Raw genomic sequence first — 17,421 nt, 5'->3', positions numbered from 1 at the left:
GCCATACTTTTATTTTACAAGGACTTGCACATCCATTCGATCTGCCCAGTAACTCTTCAGGTGAAGGGGCAGGTTTTAATGTTCCCATTTTACAGATAAAGAACCGGAAATGTAGGGAGATTAGAAGATGGTCCTTGAGTGAGTAAGTGGTAAAAATGGTTCTTGAATCTGGTTCTTCCGGACTCCAAGTGTCTCTCCATTCTGTAGTGGATTCTTTGGGCATCTTCCTATTAATATGCACGATGTCCTCGTCTATTGCCTTCCTTTCCCGCTGGTTTCGGTTTTCCAGTCGAGGGGCTTCCTAATGTGCCCCTGTCCAGCTGGGATGGCTGCAAGGGAGCACACCTGGGGTCTTCCTGTCTCCAGTCTTTCATCTTCCTTTTCTGTGGCCCTTCCAGCTTCACCGTCCGTGGAAATCTCCTCCTTCCTCCAGCCCCAACTTCTAAAGTCTTGTCACAGCCCCCTGGCAGTGGGACCTGCCATCCTCAATCATCAGCAGGAGAGCCCATCGCAGAGGGGAGGCGAGGGCAGGAACCGCAGCGCGCCGGGAAGCCATGCTGAGGGTTCCTCCTGCATTTCCTTCCTCGCAGTCCTCAGGAGCATCCTCGCGCCCTCCGGCCCCGGCGCTCCAGCCCGCCCCGGATCCGCCTCCCTCTCCTTCCTCCTGGAGGTTGAGCCGAAGCGTGGGACGCACCTGGGTCCCTCTCCGGTCACCCCGCTGAGGCTCTGGGGGCTGCTCCGGGAGCAGGATTTACAGGCCCGGAGAACGCCAATGGGAGATCCAAATGGTCGGGGACTCCGGCGCTTTAAGAGGCTTTTCTCTGGGAAACACCCGTCCCCTCCGTGCGCCTTATGAATGGAAATACTCCTCCCCCGGTCGAGCCCATTTTCCCATTTCACCAGGAGCCGCAGCCTGCTCTCTCCTTTCGGTCTCCCCGCCCACATCAACGCGGGCAGCTCCAGGAGGGGACGGACAGGAAGCCTTTGGCCGCCTATTAAATCCCACCCATTTCTCCGGGGGCGATTTCCTAACCTTCCGGGACCGAATTCTGCAATTTGATGTGCGTTTTGTCCGAATGGTAGCGACACGGGCCTAAGGGAGGGGGAAAGCGAGGGGGTGGGGGGTGGGGGGTATGCACTCTTTTCCTCGCAACATCGCTGGCGGAGCGAGGGAGCTCACACGACACAGATTTTGGGGCAAAGCCTTTCCATCTGGACAGCACCATGTCCACCAAAGCGGAGCAGTGTAAGTAGCAGCCGGCCCGGCATTCCGGCCCGGCCTCGGCTGGGAGCTATTGCAGCTGCGGCGTTTGCGGCTGCTGGGAGACCTTGGCATTGTGCTGGTGCGGGGGTGGGGGCTGAGGTTGGGGCGGGTGGGGGGTGGCGGGGAGAGAAGGTGGGGGAGGGTGGACGTTAATGGCAGCGCGGCGCTGTCCCCGGTGCTGAAAAATAATGCGGTCTTCCTCGGGCTCCAGCTGGGGTTTTGCAAGACTCAGAGACCCTGCGAAATGAAATTAAAATGGGGTCATTCTCGGGAAAAAGAGGCCTCGTATCTTTCAGATAAACATTTCAGTATCTCTTGTTGGAGTGGGGGAAGGGGGGCAGCGGCAAATCAGGGGCGGGGAACTGTCAGTTGCAACCAAAGCCTGCCTGGCCTTCTGAGCATGCCCAGTTCTTGGTGCTGGAGCCATAGGGGAGTTTGAGTCTGCAGTTTCCACTTCGGGTGGAAGAGGCAAGAAGGGAGAGAAGGGGGAGGGAGCAGGGAGCCAGGCAGAATTTGGGATTCAGTAAGAGGAAAATTAACTCACTAATGCCAACACCAATGCCAAAACCAACCACAACCTTGCAGTGCTTACAAGAAAGTGAAAGGAGCTTTGGGAAAATGACCTAATTGATCTAATTATTGTTCCAACAAGCAGGCTTCCTTTGTAGGGCAGCCCACACAAACTATAGCACATAGCACCGGAGGATTTTGGTTGTCCCAGTAATGACTGACTGTGTGCGTGGTTGGAAGCAACCTGCTAACTCCTTGTGGATGGAGTAAGTTTCTAATATGGTCCCCATAGTCTGTCTTATTGCGGTGCGCACTAGTAGGCCTTCGGTGTGTGCTTGGTAGGTTGATCAATGTGAAGGCTTTTTTTGAGTGCACTTGAGGGCTTGAGGGATTCAGGAGCTTAAACTTCAGATTGTAAATAAAAGATGTTTTTATTAAGCAATTAGTTTGAATTTTTAACAATATACCAGAACTTATTCACCTAGATGACTCCTTTCTTCCAAAGCAGTCAGTACACATTATATGGATAATGCTGTCACTACTTAAAAGTCTTTGTAATTCTTCTTTGGAATGGCTATTAAAGTCATTGTTTTGAGACACATAAAACAGTAGTCTCATTATTTGAGGGCAATATCTTATATATGATAAAATGCAGTATGTCATTTATTCACCAGATAAATTGAATAAACTGAAGGCTCATAGAATTCTCAGATTGATGGTTCATTAGAAATTGTGCATGTCCACCTACCATCCAGTGCTTGTATTTCTTTATGTTTTTTAGAATCTGGAAGATCTGAGTTTGAATCTTACTTTTGCTACTGTTTGACCTTGGGCAAGATAATTGACCTCTCTGAACTTTATTTCCTCATCTGTAAACCTGGGCTAATCATGCTGACGGGGTTGTTGTGGGGAATGAGAGAATACATATAAAAGGCTTAGTAGTGAGCCTAGCACATAGAATGTACTCAATAAATGATGGCTATAATAATGACAACCATTGCCCACTTTTAAATAGTCCATCTCCTCTAAATAGTTAGGAAGCTCTCTTGTGATTTTTTTTTTGCATGTTTCCGAAAGTTAAATCTACACTCAAAATTAAGTTTTGCTTTTACAGAGGTTTTTGAAAAAAATTGGGTGCATTCTGTTTTGAGGAATGGTAGCATAGTTTGAGTCCATGTAGAACTTCCCACTTGAGAATATCACATCCTGATATTATAATAAAGCCAAATGGTTTTATTATAGTATGGTTTCTAAAGGAAAAAACACCACCTGTCATTTGACTGTGTAGTTACATATTACGTAAGTAATTTCAGGCTAAAGCCAGTGAGTATTACTGTCCTCTTCCTGTGTTTTCCTTGTTATATTTTGAAATGGACTGGATGCTTTGTCTTGTCTCTTTCCTGGGCAGTGAATAAAATCTAGGTATGGACTTGATTGTGTAGTGCAATTAATGGATTAAGTAGCTATTTTAGACGTGTTTGTGAAACAGATTTTTTTTCCATCTGTAGAGGATGAAAAGGACACCATATCTGGAGCTAGAACATGTGGACTTGAGCTTTGTATGTTCTTCTGATTAATTGTGAGACACTGGGCAATTAACTTAATAGTTTTGTGCCTTAGAGTTTCCATCTTTAAAGTAAGGAATTGTAGTAGGAGCTATCTTTGCTTTAGTCTTAAGGATTTTGTAGGGCAAAGGAGGTAAATGGGAGTAGGATGCGGAAAGGATAAGGATGCCATGGATGTTTTTAGGTATCTGTATTTAGAATGAAGGTAATTTAGGAATCTCTTTTCTTTTTCTGTAAATATGCAATAACACGAGTGGATTGGCATTTTAGTGTACGTTATGTAACTGAAAAAAAACATAATAGGCTGCATCTGCATAGTTGATGTTCATGAAGGACAAATACTTTTTATAAAAAGAATGGCAGCATTTTATCCTCAGACTCGGTAGAAGTTTAGCTAGGTGTAAGCAGCAAGAGAAGGAAAGGTCAGGGTATTTTTTTTTTCTTCTACTGAGTGTGAAGACTACTGGATAAGGAGAGAATGGGAGAGCTTGTTTTTCCTCTGCATTCAGGAGTGTGCACACTACTACTTTCCTAAGGACTGAGGAGGGAGAATTAGGCTTAATATAATGTCAAAATATTATTTCTATTACTCTTCTTCTTGGAGCTTCTTGATGCAGATAAAGGTTTCACTGGTTTGACAAGCAGACATAGTTTTGTTGGACCAGCAAGAGAAAGTACTTGCATTTCAACCCATACTTGCATTTCAACCCAAACCAGATTACTTGATTTACCTTTGAAAAGTAATGTATCACAGAGATATGAAAAATGATTTCTATTTTATGTAGTGGCATTTTCTTTTATGAGATAAGTAATAGTGATGAAAGAGAAGCTAGTGGCTCACACCTGTAATCCCAGCACTTTGGGAGGCCAAGGCAGGTGGATCACCTGAGGTCAGGAGTTCGAGACCAGTCTGACCAACATGGAGAAACCCCATCTGTACTAAAAATACAAAATTAGCTGGGCATGATGGCACATGTCTGTAATCCCAGCTACTTGTGAGGCTGAGGCAGGAGAATCGCTTGAACCCGGGAGGTGGAGGTTGTGGTGAGTAGAGATCCTGCTATTGCACTCCAGCCTGGGCTACCAGGGTGAAACTCCGTCTAAAAAGAAAAAAAAAAAAAGAAAAGAAGAAGAAGAAGAAGCTAGTTTTAGCAAAGATATAGTTTGGAGCCTTTAAAAAAATATTCAGTCTGTTTCCTGTGCTATCTGCAGAGTCTCAAAACAGGAGGTGAAAGCTTCCTGGCACTTTCTTAGGTGATTGCAGAAGAGTTAATTTTTTTTTCTCCACATGCTTCTTTTTCTTACAAAGTTCACTGTAGTGAAAATGTTTGCATAGCTGATATAGAATTTGGAATGATAAAAATGAAATGCGTTTGGAATTCTAAAGAGGAGTCCCACTCCCTCCACCCCAAACTTTTTTTGTCTTCTAAGAATCAAAATTGACCAATCGGTAGTACCTTGGGTGTGCTCTTTCAAAAGAAGCTCTGCTTTTGATACCAGCAGACATTCAGAGTTGGGGTTCTGGAATCAGACTGCTGCCTGGGTTTGAATCCTGGCTTCGCTCCCTGTAAACTCTGTGACCTTGGACAAGTTAATATCTCTAAGCCCTGACTATATCCTCTACCAAATGGGGATAGTTACAGTTGTGAAGATTAAATGAGGTGATTCATGAACAGTGCTTAGCAGAGAATCCTGGCACATAATAAGGACTTAATAAATGTAAGCAATTATCATCATCATCATCATCATCAAATATAAAACCTTATGCTTGCTGCCAAAATGGAGGTAATTGTGAAGTTTGGATCTAGCCTCCCAGTAACCAAAAATATTTTTGATTACATCAGAGACAAACAATTTTAAGAGTGTAGCTTTTTAGCACTATGACTTGAAGTTGAACTTGCCCCTCTCCCATGTATATGTAAGGGCCATGCTTGGAGAACTCAATAGATAGTTTTCCTTATTTTTTGCACATATATGGTAACATCACTGAAATAGAAAACTACTTCTCCTTTCAATAGCATTGCAATTGCAGTCATTTAGAAATCTTTGCACAATAATATCGTAAACTTCTCATAGAGGAAACTCTATTACAGTTTTATTCATATATGCAAAAATTAGAATGTACCTATTATAACCATTTTTGTGGTTGCAAAAAGAACAATAGCTTTTAGCTGTTGTCTTACATGACTTCTTTGTATCATTTGACACTAGTTGCTGCATTCCTGATTTAAACTCTCCTTTTCTTCTTTCTTTTCTGGCTGTTCCCACCCAGATTTTTTCTAAGGGCTGTCTTCTTCCTGCTTTTTAAAACTTAGCTTCACACAGGACTCTGCCATTAGTCCCCCCGCTCTCTCTCTCTTTTTTGAAATCCTACAGACTCTTAACCACATTCACTTGCATGGTATCATCTATGAGGATGCCTCCCACATACAATTTTCTAGTCCACAGATGTTTCTGGAACTACAGCCCTCTATTTCTACTCAAGCATCTTATACATACCACAAACCCAAATTCATTGTCTTTTGTTCCAAACTTGTGCTTCTTTTTAGATCAGTCATTTCAGTGAATGACACCACCTTGCTCATTTACCCAAGTCAAAAAATCGGAGTCTTCCTGAACTTTTTACTCTCTGCCATAACTATTCAACACATTCCCAAGCCTTGTTGATTCTAGCTCATCAACAATCTCTGCTTTACCTCTTTGATCCAGCTACAATGAACTATTTTTTCAGTTCCTCCAATGCATCATGTTGTTTTTGCCTTAAATGCTTTCTTCCTCACCATCGTCTTGGCCTGTCTAATACCTACTTATTGCTCAATACTTAGCTTTGAAACCCTGCCTGATTGCCACTTTCTCCCTGTATGCCCTATTCGTGTGCTCACACTATATTTCAATTAGTTTTCTTGTTAGTTGCCTTAATTTACTTTGTGTGTAGATTGTATTATGTTCCTCTCTGTGATTCCAGTGTGCAATCCCTTGTCCATTGCATAGTGTTTGCACAAAAATCATTTCTTGAAAAAGTAAAAATGACCGAGGGTGGATGAAATGTCTTTTATAAGGAAGGATTACATAACCAAGTGTTTGGATATCATTAATTTAAAGATTTTACATTTTTGTTAATATGAAGTTCTGCATTCTATGCAATGTGAAAATTGCACAAAATGCATACTCTTCAAATGGATTTACAGGTAAATAAAATTACAGTTGTCAAAAGTACTTAAAATATATTTGCTAAATCAAATGTTACAGTATTTATATAACAAGTTACATGTTTCTTGAACATTCATTGTGGTTTTGGTTCTGTCCGATTAGCTAAATTTTCCTTTGACTATATTCAAAATAATAGTTATGATTCTTAAAGTGGTAGGCAGTTTTAGCACACAGCCAGCTGTTTTTTTGTTTGTTTGTTTGTTTGTTTTAAGATAAAGTGGCGATCTATCTAAAGTCAGGGCCTCTTCAGACTGTAGTTTTACTTGGATCCTGTTCAAGTTTTATGTATTGATTACTCAACCGATAAATAAGCTTTAAGTTGGGATTCTTGTTTTGCAGTATTATTATGTTGGAAATTCATATGCATTTGTTTCTTCCATTTTGAAAAGATATGGATAGCTCTGCATAAATGAACATATATATATAGGCTTAGAAATGAAATATTTCCTGTATCAAAAAGTACATTAAGCAAAAAATATATTCTTATCAATACCCTTCTTTCCTGTAACATGAAAAGCTCAACAATTTCGTTTAGAACTTTTAGCTTCTTTCAGTCCATTTATTCTATTTGTGTCTTGTTTTTCTCTCCTTCTGGACTTTTCAAGACCAATGTTACCAACAGCATATAGCTTATCATGTGAGTCTCATTTGATATTTGATGTGGGATTAAAACTGGAGTGGTGTTCAGCATTTCAGGGTATCTTTCATTTTCATTGGTCTCAGGGTCTTGGTCTTCCAACAGAATAAAATTAAATGGGTATGTGTGTGTATACATATATGTTTATGTATATATACATGCACAAATGCACATGTATATACATAGACATTTATGTATATGTAATTTTATTTTAAGAATAAATGAACTTGCCTCAGAAGTAGAAATAGATAATAACTCATAAACAGTTTAGCACATCAGGATTATATGTGCTTGAATCTTAAGCTCTCCAGGAAAGAGAGTTTAGATATTTATTGCTTGTGCTTATTATGTACTGGGTACTTTGGTATATATTAGCTTAATTCATTTTCATAACAGCTTTGAGAGATGTGTTATTATACCTTGGTTTTATTTCTTCGATGTTCCTCAAGTACCTTAATTCCTATTTCTTCTTTTTATTTTTTTATACAGAATTTTTCACAGATTTGTTTGTCATCCTTGTGCAGGGGTCATGCCAGTCTTTTGCTTATCATGCTAATATTTTTAGTGAACACTTACTGTTTATTCATCCTGATTACGGGACTTATCATCTCTGTATTATAACAGCCTATTAATTTACCTCCCTGTGTCTGCTTTTGTCACCATCAAGTCTATCCTCATGTAGCTGCCTGAATGATCTATGTAAAATACAGAGACAATCATGTCCTTCTTCTCTTTAAAACTCTTCAGTATCTTCCCACCACCTTTGACCCATATTAGAACTCCACCTCTTTGAGAATAGAGTGAGTTCTTCCTAGCTATTAAAATGAATGTAGAGTAGTTGCTCAAAATGTTTAATGATAACATGACTATTCCAGATTATTTCTACATCATCATTTAAAAATTCATTCCAGGTCCTCTTTAGGTCCTCCTTAAAAGGTGACACTGGCTGGGTGTGGTGGCTCATGCCTGTAATCCCAGCCCTTGGGGAGGCTGAGGCAGGCAGGTCACTTAAGCCCAGGAATTGGAGACCAACCTGGGCAACATCACGAAACCCCGTCTCTACAAAAGAATTCAAAAAAATAGCTCCGTGTGGTGGCACGTGCCTGTGGTCCCAACTACTCGGGAGGTGTAGGTAGCAGAATCACCTGAGCCAGGAGGTCGAGGCTGCAGTGAGCTGTGATTGCACCACTGCATCCTAGCCTGGACAACAGAGTAAAACCCTGTCTCAAAAAAAAAAAAAAACAGTTGACACTTGTAAAAGGACTGAATGTCTCATATGTTCATATGTCCCTCAGTAGTGCAGAGTATGGGAATCTATATTTCAAACTACAAATATTCCCTTAGCTCTTTGTATAATAATATCAAGCTACTGGCTTGCTAAAACTGCAAGATCTTTTCTATAGGAATAACTGCTAAGCCTGTTTTCCTTCATCCTCTATCTGTGCAGCTGAAAGTCTTAGGGATTTGTTTAATGCTGTATTAGTTTCCTAGAGCTGCTGTAACAAATTAGCACAGACTAAGTGGTGTAAAACAATAGAAGATTATTCTCTTACAGTTCTGGAAGCCAGAAGTCTGAAATGAAAGTGTTGGCAGGGCTGTGCTCTCTCTGCAGGCTATAGGGAAGAATCTCCCTTCCTTGTCTCCCAGCTTCTGGGGGTTTCTGGCAATCTTTGGCATTCCTTGGTTGTAGCAGCATCATGCCAATCTCTGCCTCCATCTTTACATAGCCTGTGTCTCTGTATCCAAAGTTCTCTCTCCTTCCTCTTGTAAACACACAACATTTGATTTAGAGCCTACCTTAATCCAGTATGACCTTATCTTAACCTGATTATATCTGCAAAGACCCTATTTCCAAATGAGGTCACAGTCACAGTACCAGGATTAAGACCCGAACATATCTTTTGGGGGATACAATTGAAACCACTACAAACCTTATTGCATTTTGTCTTATTAATGTTATTTCATTGTTATGTCTGATTCTATAATCCAACATATTAGCCATTCTTCCACTGATTTTGTATCAACTACCAAAACAATATGCATTCCTATATGAAGTATCCAAAATAAAAATGTTGACAAAAAGAAAGAAGCACAAAAGCCCTGTGAGTGTCATGCCATTAAATATGTTTTCTCAAGTCAGCTTTAAGCCACTAATCAATATATTTTAAATATGACAGTTTCACTAGGTATAAATCTATCATGGTACCATTCAATCTATATATTTCATCAACTTGTCTATTCACTCAATAAATATTTATTGGGTGTCTACAATGTATCAGGCACTGTGCTAGGCTCTAGAGGAGCTTACATGAGTCTCCAAGTGCATCCTACTTTGCTGAGATGTACATACTCTCTACAGCTTTTCTTTGATGCCCTGTCTAGATTCCTAAAAAAATAGGAAGTTGAAATGAACTTGGGATGACTTATTCATAGGGAGCCAACAATTGCTCCTGTGATCATTATTACTCTTTATTTTTACTGGAGGCTAAAATTTTTGTGGAGAATTTTCTAAGAATCTCCACTCTCCACTGTTCTTAAAAATAATGTTTTAAGCAAGTTTCATTGGCTTTCTTTTTCATTCTTTTTTTTTTTCATATAACCGTCATTGCGTTAGATCTTTTTCATTCTCCCAAAATAATTTTAGAAACAAGTTGAGTAACTCCAGGAAAAAGCCTGATAGTATTTTTGTGAGTATCACATTACTTTTATAGAATAACTTACTTTAAGGAGAATTGACATCTTTCTGATATTGAATCTTACTCTTTCTAAGAACATGGTATGTCTTTCCATTTGTTCAAGTCTGTGCCTTTCTTGGGGTGTTTTTTTCTCATATAGATTTTGGAATTTCGTATAGAGCTCTTGCTTAGTATTTTCTTTCATCATTTTTTTGCCATCATAATTGAGATGTATCATTTCTTCATTTTAAAATTTTGAATACATGAATACTATTGAGTTTTTGTATGCTGACTTTATAACTTTATTTTACTCAATTAATTTTTTTTGTAGTCATTTTTCCATCTATTCTTTTGGGTTTTCAAGATATACAATTATATGCTCTGCAAATAGAAAATAGTTTTGTCCTTTCTTTTCTACTCAATTTTTATACCTGTAATTGCTTTCTTGTTTTCTGATTGCATTGGTGAGTATCTCTGATACAGTGTGAAATATAGCAAAGAGAGTGGGTATTCTTGGCTTGTGTTTTACTTTAGTAGGAAAACTTCTTGTATTTCTCTTTTAAGTAAGATATTCTTTTGGGCTGAGGTAAATATACTAGGCAGTATCTATCAATTCTTATTTTGTTACATTTTTTTTTAACCAAATGGGTGTTGAGTCAAGTTTATTTTCTGCATCTGTGGAGACCATATTGCTTCCTCTCTTAACTTTATTAATATGCTGGGTTGAATTTCATCATATTTTAAGAATCTTTGCATTGATATTAATAAGTTAGATTGGTTCATAGGTGTTTTTCTGGGGGGTAGAGTGGGAAGTAATTTTAGTCAGGACCTGGAAACAATGTGATACTCACTACATAAAGTGAGCCTGGAAATTTTGCTTCCCTTTCTATATCTTTGGAATAATATAATAGCAATTGGTGTTATCTGATCTTTAAAAGTTTTTTAGAGTTCCCCTGTAAAACCATCTGGCCTGTGCTTTTTTTGTAGTGGAACTCTTTAACTTCTTTCTCTATTTGTTCTATGACACTTGTTCTATTTAGACTTTCTGTTTCTACTGCGGTCAATTTTGGTAAGTTTTATTTCTTTAAAAATTTATGCATTTCATATACGTTTTCAAATTTGTTTGCATAGAATTATGCAAATGACTATTTTAGAAATTTAAAAAATTCCTCTGTTTTGATGTTTATGTTCTGCTTGTCATTTCTAATGCATACCTTCGGCCCTCTGCATTTGGGGGTTTTTGCATCCATGGATTCAACCAACAGTAGATCAAAAATATTTGGGAAATAAAAACAGCAAAAATAGTACAATAAAAAAAAAATAGAGTATGACAACTATTCCTGTAGCATTACTTTGTATTCAGTATTATAAACTAGAGATGATTGAAAGTATACAGAAGGATGTGCATAGGTTATATGCAAATACTATATAATTTTATAAAAAGGACTTGAACATCCAAGGATTTTGGTACCTGCAGGAGGTTAGGGGTGGGGGTGGTCCAGGAACCAATCCCTGGTGTATACTGAGGGATGACTGTATTTAATGTTGTGTATTTGTGCTTTCTCCCCTGCCCCCTTTAAAAAATTTGGTTAGTTAGTGGTTTGTCTATTTTGTTGATTTCTTTTTCAAGAAACTAGTTATTTTTATTTATTGATTGATTAATTCTAGTTTTTGGCATTTCTAAATTAATTTCAGTTTTTATTATTAATTTCTGATTATTTTTTCCTTGATTTCTTTGTTTTGGTATTCCTCTAGCTTTTTGAGTTAGCTGTTAATTTTTTTTTTTAATTTTTATTGGTATAGGCATTTCATGCAATATATTTTTCTTTGACACCTCCTTTAGTTATAGCCTACAGATTCTGGTAATGTCAGGCTTTATTATAACTATTTTCAAGAAATTCTGCAGTTGAATTTTGTATATTTGCCTTTGACCTAAGAGTGGTTTAAAAGTGTATACATTTCCATGTGGAAGGGCATTTTTGTTTTTCTGTTTTGTTGTTGATTTCTAATTTTATTGCCTTATGGTCTGAAGATACTATTTACATTATTTCTGTTCTTTAGCGCATTGAGGTTTCTGCTGTGTCATAAGATTTAGTTAGTTTTTGTGAATACCACATATGTATTTAAAAATAAGTTGTAATCTCTATTATTATTGATACAATAATATGAGTTTGATGTATATTATATCTATGAGATCTACCTTATTAATGTTGTCTAGGTCTTTTATAACTTTTATTAATTTTTAGTCCACTTGATCTTGGATTGTGAGAGGTATGTTAAAGTCTCCTATTATTAGTGTGTTTCTATCTATTTCCCCTTGCATCTTCTGTTAGTTGCTGCTTAATCGAAGTTATTACTGTGTTACTGGGTGCATAAATACTAATAACTAGTATCTTCATTGTGAATGGTAGCCTTAAACATTATAAAAGCCACTTCTTTATCTATTTTAATGCTTTTTGGTCTGAATTCCACCTTGTCAGATATTACGATTATGACCCCATTTTCTTTTTATTTGTGTTTGCCTGATATATCACCATCCTTTTATTTTTAACTCTTTTGAATCTCTTTGTTTTAGGTGTGTCTCTTGTATTCTGCATAGTGTTGGATTTTGCTTTATTAGCCAATCTGAAAATCCTTTTCTTTTAATAGGTGAGTTAAGCCCATTTACATCTATTGATATGATTAATATGTTTGGCCTCAGTTCTATCATATTGTTTTTTTATGTATTTTATATCTAAACTCTTTCATTATGCAATGGGTTTTATTTGCTCATTGTTTTCTATTGGTTAACTTTATACTAAGACTTCTACATAATACTGCTAGTCCACTCGTTTTTGGACTAACTAGTTCCCTACATTGAATAATATTGCAATTACCTTGTAACCTCTTCTGTCCCCCCTCCTTCTGAACTGGTATCTGATATACAATAGTGTCATTTTGTTTACAATTAATATCTATTAGACAATCATATCCGTATGCCCTCCATGCCCCCTGATTTTTGATAATTGTATTATAGCTACTATATTTTCTTTCTTTTTTTTTTTTTTTTTTTTTGAGACAGAGTCTCGCTCTGTTGCCCAGGCTGGAGTGCAGTGGCGCGATCTTGGCTCACTGCAAGCTCCGCCTCCCGGGTTCACGCCATTCTCCCGCCTCAGCCTCCCAGGTAGCTGGGACTACAGGTGCCCGCCACCATGACTGGCTAATTTTTTGTATTTTTAGTAGAGACAGGGTTTCACCGTATTAGCCAGGATGGTCTCTATCTCCTGACCTCATGATCAGCCTGCCTTGGCCTCCCAAAGTGCCGGGATTACAGTCGGTGAGCCACTGCGCCCGGCCTATAGCTACTATATTTTGTTTCCTATAATCGTGGTTTAGCTTTGTTTTGCAGGTAAATTTATATTTAATACTCATCACTCATTCTTATACTGCTGTCTTTCAATCTTTTTCGTTGTCCTAATCTCCATTTCTAATAGATCCTTTAGGAAGGACTTACAGAATCAATTATTGCCTGAGTTTTGGCAAGTTTATAATAGTTTGCAACTTTGTACTTGGAGGTCAGCTTGGGTGGATATAAAATCTTTGACTTATATTTCACCAACTTGAGTATTTTAAATTTGTCACCTCATTTTTTTTGGCATTAAGAATTGGTGAAAAGTCCAGTGACAATCTTGTTTTCTTAGTGGCTTAGTCTTTTTAAAAAATCTCCTTTTAAGTAGCCTTAACTACAATATGATTCATTGTTGGGTCGTGCTGAAATGATTGCAGTATGTCCTTTCAATAATTTCAAGATTTTTTTTTTTTATTTTAGGAAATACGGTTTCTGAAGATATAGTTTTAATGCTTGTTTTGTTCCATTGTTTGGCATTGTCCCTTGCAATCCCTATCATATGTGTGTTGGGTATTTTTTACTTATCTTCTGTATGGATCATTTTCTATTGTACGCTTTAAAAATCTCTTCCTTTATTTTTTTTAGATTTTTTCAGAATTACCCATATAATATACCTTTATTAGTCTACATGTAAACTAGCCTATTCGTGGTGATTCTGCATGTATATAGAACTATATATTTATTTAGCCCTTATTTTGAAATGTTAAATTTAAATAAAAAGTCAGTAACATTCAGTTGAATATTATCTTATTTTGCATAAATTCAGCTTATTCATTATAGGTAAGTACAAGCATTTGACTACTATCACCATGTCTTCTAATGTAGACATGCCCAAATACATACATAGTAAGATACGTGTCATTTTGTCCTCTTTTTGTTTATGTGGAAATAGTGATAAATAATAAAATTCACCAATTTGCAAAGCACAAATTGATGAATTTTGCTAAGAATATACAGTCATGTAACCACTGCCACCATAAAGATAAAGACCCATATCCTGGCCAGACATGGTGCCTTCTGTCTGTAATCCCAGCACTTTGGGAGGCCAAGGTGAGTGGATCACTTTAAGTCAGGAGTTTGAGACCAGCCTGGCCAACATAAACCCCATCTCTAGTAAAAATACAAAAATTAGCTGGGCATAGTGGCGCATGCCTGTAATCCCAGCACTTTGGGAGGCTGAGGTGGGCAGATCACTTTAGGTAAGGAGTCTGAGATCAGCCTGGCCAACATGGCAAAACCCTGTCTCTACTGAAAATATAAAAATTAGCCGGGCGTGGTGGCGCACACCAGTAGTCCCAGCTACTCGGCAGGTTGAGGCAGGAGAATCGCTTGAGCCTAGGAAGCCAAGGTTGCAGGGAGCTGAGATCGCGCCACTGCACTCCAGCCTGGGCAACAGAATGGGACTCAGTCTCTAAATAAATAAATAAATAAATACCCTTATCTTTATCTTAGAAAGATTCCTTGTATCCTTTGCTCTTGATCCCTTCCTTCAACTCCTCTTTCCAGGAGGACGTTGCTTTCCTTTTTGTTATTAGTGTTGCCTTTTATGGAATTTCATGTAAATGGAATCATTCAGTGCATAGTCTTTTCTGACTTTTTTTTTTTTTCTCGAGACGGAGTCTTGCTCTGTCGCCCAGGCTGGAGTGCAATGGCACAATCTCGGCTTGCTGCAACCTCTGCCTCTTAGGTTCAAGCGATTCTCCTGCCTCAGCATCCCCAGTGCTTGGGATTACAGGTGCACACCACCATACCTGGCTAATTTTTTGTATTTTTGGTAGAGACAGGGTTTCACCATGTTGGGCAGGCTGGTCTCAAACTCCTGACCTCGTGATCCACCTGCCTCGGCCTCCTAAAGTGCTGGGATTACAGGTGTGAGCCACCACACCCGGCTTTCTGTCTGACTTCTTTTATTTAGCATAATGTTTTGGAGAGTCACTCATGTTGGGTTAATTAATATTTTGTTTTTATTGCTCTATATAGTCCATGGCATTTGTATATTACAATTTGTTTATCCATTCACCCGTTGATAGAAATTTGGGTTGTTTTCAGTTTTGGGCCATTATGAATATTTGCATACCTGATTTCATGTGGACATATGTTTTTTTTTCTCTAGGTTGAATACCTAGGAATGGAATTGCTTGATAATATGGTTGATGAATGTTTACCTTTATAAGGTATTCCTATACTATTTTGCAAAGTAGCTGTAACGTTTTATGTTCCCACCAGCAATGCTGGACAGAGTTTCAGTTGATCTGCATTTTCACCAACACTTGGTATTCACAGTCTATTTAACTTTAGTCTTTCTAGTTGGTGTGCAGTGGTATCTTATGGTTTTAATGAGCATTTCTCTGAGGATTAGTGATGTTGAACTTTTTTTTATGTGCCAGTTGACTATTTGTATATCTTCTTTTGGGAAATTTCTGTTCCAATCTTTGGTCTATTTTTATTGGAGTTTTTGGGTCTTTTTATTGAGTTTTAAGAGTTCTTTATATATTCCAAATACAAGTTTGTTGCTTTGAAACATTTTCCTTCCAATCTGTGGTTTACCTTTGTGTTTTCTTAACAATGACTTTCGAGAAGCAAGACTTAAATTATACAACCCATTTTCAATTTTTTTTTCTTTTAGCATTTGCACTTTTGGTATCTTGTTTAAGGAATCTTTGCCTAAACCAATGTCACAAAAATTTTCTTCAGCATTTTCTTCTAGAAGTTTAATGGTTTTATCTCTAACATTTAGGTTTAGAAACATTTTTGAGTTAATTTTTATGTATAATGTGAGGTAAAGTTTGAGGTTCATTATTTCCATTTACAATATCCAATTGTATCTTATCTCTATTGGATTATCCTGGTACCTTTGTTGACAGTCAATCACTCATATATGTGTGGGTCTGTCTCTGGACTCTATTTTGTTTTTCATCTATTCTTATGTCAATGGCATATGATCTTTAGTACTATCAGTCTTCCAACTTTGTTCTTATTTTTCAAAATTATTTCAAATATTTTAAGTCCTTTACTTTCCATGTAAATTTTTAAATCAACTTGTAATTTGCTTCAAAGGAAGCTTATTTGGATTTTGGTCTATAGATCCATTTGGAGAGGATTACTTTCTTATCATTCCTTGGAATGACATATATCTAAACTTATTTATGTCTTGTTTAATTCTCTTTTGCAATATTTGGTAGTTGTCACATCTTTTCATTAAATGTATTCCTAAGTATTTTTGTGAGTGGATTTGTTTTTTCAAGTTTTATTTCCTAATTATTTGTTGTTAGTATAGATAAATACAATAGCTTTTTCATGTTGGTCTTATATCCTGTACCCCTGCGACACTCACGTATTTGGTGAGTAGTTTAAAAAAAGAAAAAAATTATGTATAATTTAAGGTTTTCAGTATGCATTGTTATGCCATTTGTGAATAAAGATAATTTTACATCTGCCTTTCCAATCTGTATGCCTTTTATTTCTTTTTATTGCTGATTGCACTGGCTAGGACCTTCAGAACAATGCTAAATGAAAGCGATGTGAGTGAGTGTTCTTGCCTTGTTCTTGACCTTAGGTGGAAAGCTTTGAGCCTTTCAGAATGTTAGACCAAACTTGCATTCCTTTATTCCTGAATTACACCCTATTTGGTCGTAATGTATTCTTCTAAAAATATGGTTGGATTCAGTTTTCTAATATTTAGTTAGGGAGTTTTGTATCTGTGTTTTCGTGGGATACACTGGTCTGTAGTTTTCTTGTGATATCTTTGTCTGGTTTTGAAATCAGGATAAAATTGGCTTCATGAAATGAGTTGGGAAGTGTTTCCTTTTCTACATTTTCTGAAAAGGTTTGTGTAGAATTGATAACGATTCCTTGATTTTTTGATAAATTCACCATTGAAGCCATCAGAGCCTGGAGGTTCCTTTTTTTGTGGGAAGGTTTCATATTTTAAATTCAGTTTCTTCAAGTGATGAAGATTTCACAATTTTTGTTTGCTTTAAATTCTTCTTAAGTCAGTTATGGTTATTTGTGTCTTTTAAGGAATTTGTCCATTTTGTCCATTTGACAGATTTGTCTAGTTGCCATTTACTGGTATAAAGTTATTTATAATAATCCCTTATAATTCTTTTTGTATCTATAGAATTTGTTGCTATGTTCCTCTTTTATTTCTGATATTGGCAATTTATGTCTCT

The 17,421-nt window shown here is 37.4% G+C and overlaps 1 protein-coding gene across 4 annotated transcripts in view; it reads left to right on the top strand.

Annotated features, from left to right (window-relative positions):
• Window positions 1–398: 398 nt before the first annotated feature.
• Window positions 399–17,421, top strand: part of LOC105467518 (unc-79 homolog, NALCN channel complex subunit) — a 279,040-nt gene continuing 262,017 nt past the window's right edge. The window contains exon 1 of one of the 4 annotated variants that reach the window (XM_011717161.3): window positions 399–1,061. Coding sequence is in view for 1 of the 4 variants with exons in the window: in XM_011717157.3 (XP_011715459.2) it covers window positions 1,225–1,246 (22 nt within the window). In the remaining 3 variants the exon portion in view is untranslated. Of the gene's footprint in view, window positions 1,062–1,134; window positions 1,247–11,577; window positions 12,511–17,421 lie in introns of those variants that run through there. The other 3 variants (XM_011717157.3, XM_071099669.1, XM_071099667.1) reach the window with 3 other exon arrangements.

Source organism: Macaca nemestrina, chromosome 7 (assembly GCF_043159975.1).
Source record: "Macaca nemestrina isolate mMacNem1 chromosome 7, mMacNem.hap1, whole genome shotgun sequence".
In the NCBI taxonomy this organism is placed as follows: Eukaryota; Metazoa; Chordata; class Mammalia; order Primates; family Cercopithecidae; genus Macaca; species Macaca nemestrina.
The sequence above is the reverse complement of the archived record's forward strand: the minus strand, read 5'-3'. Positions and strand labels throughout refer to the sequence as shown.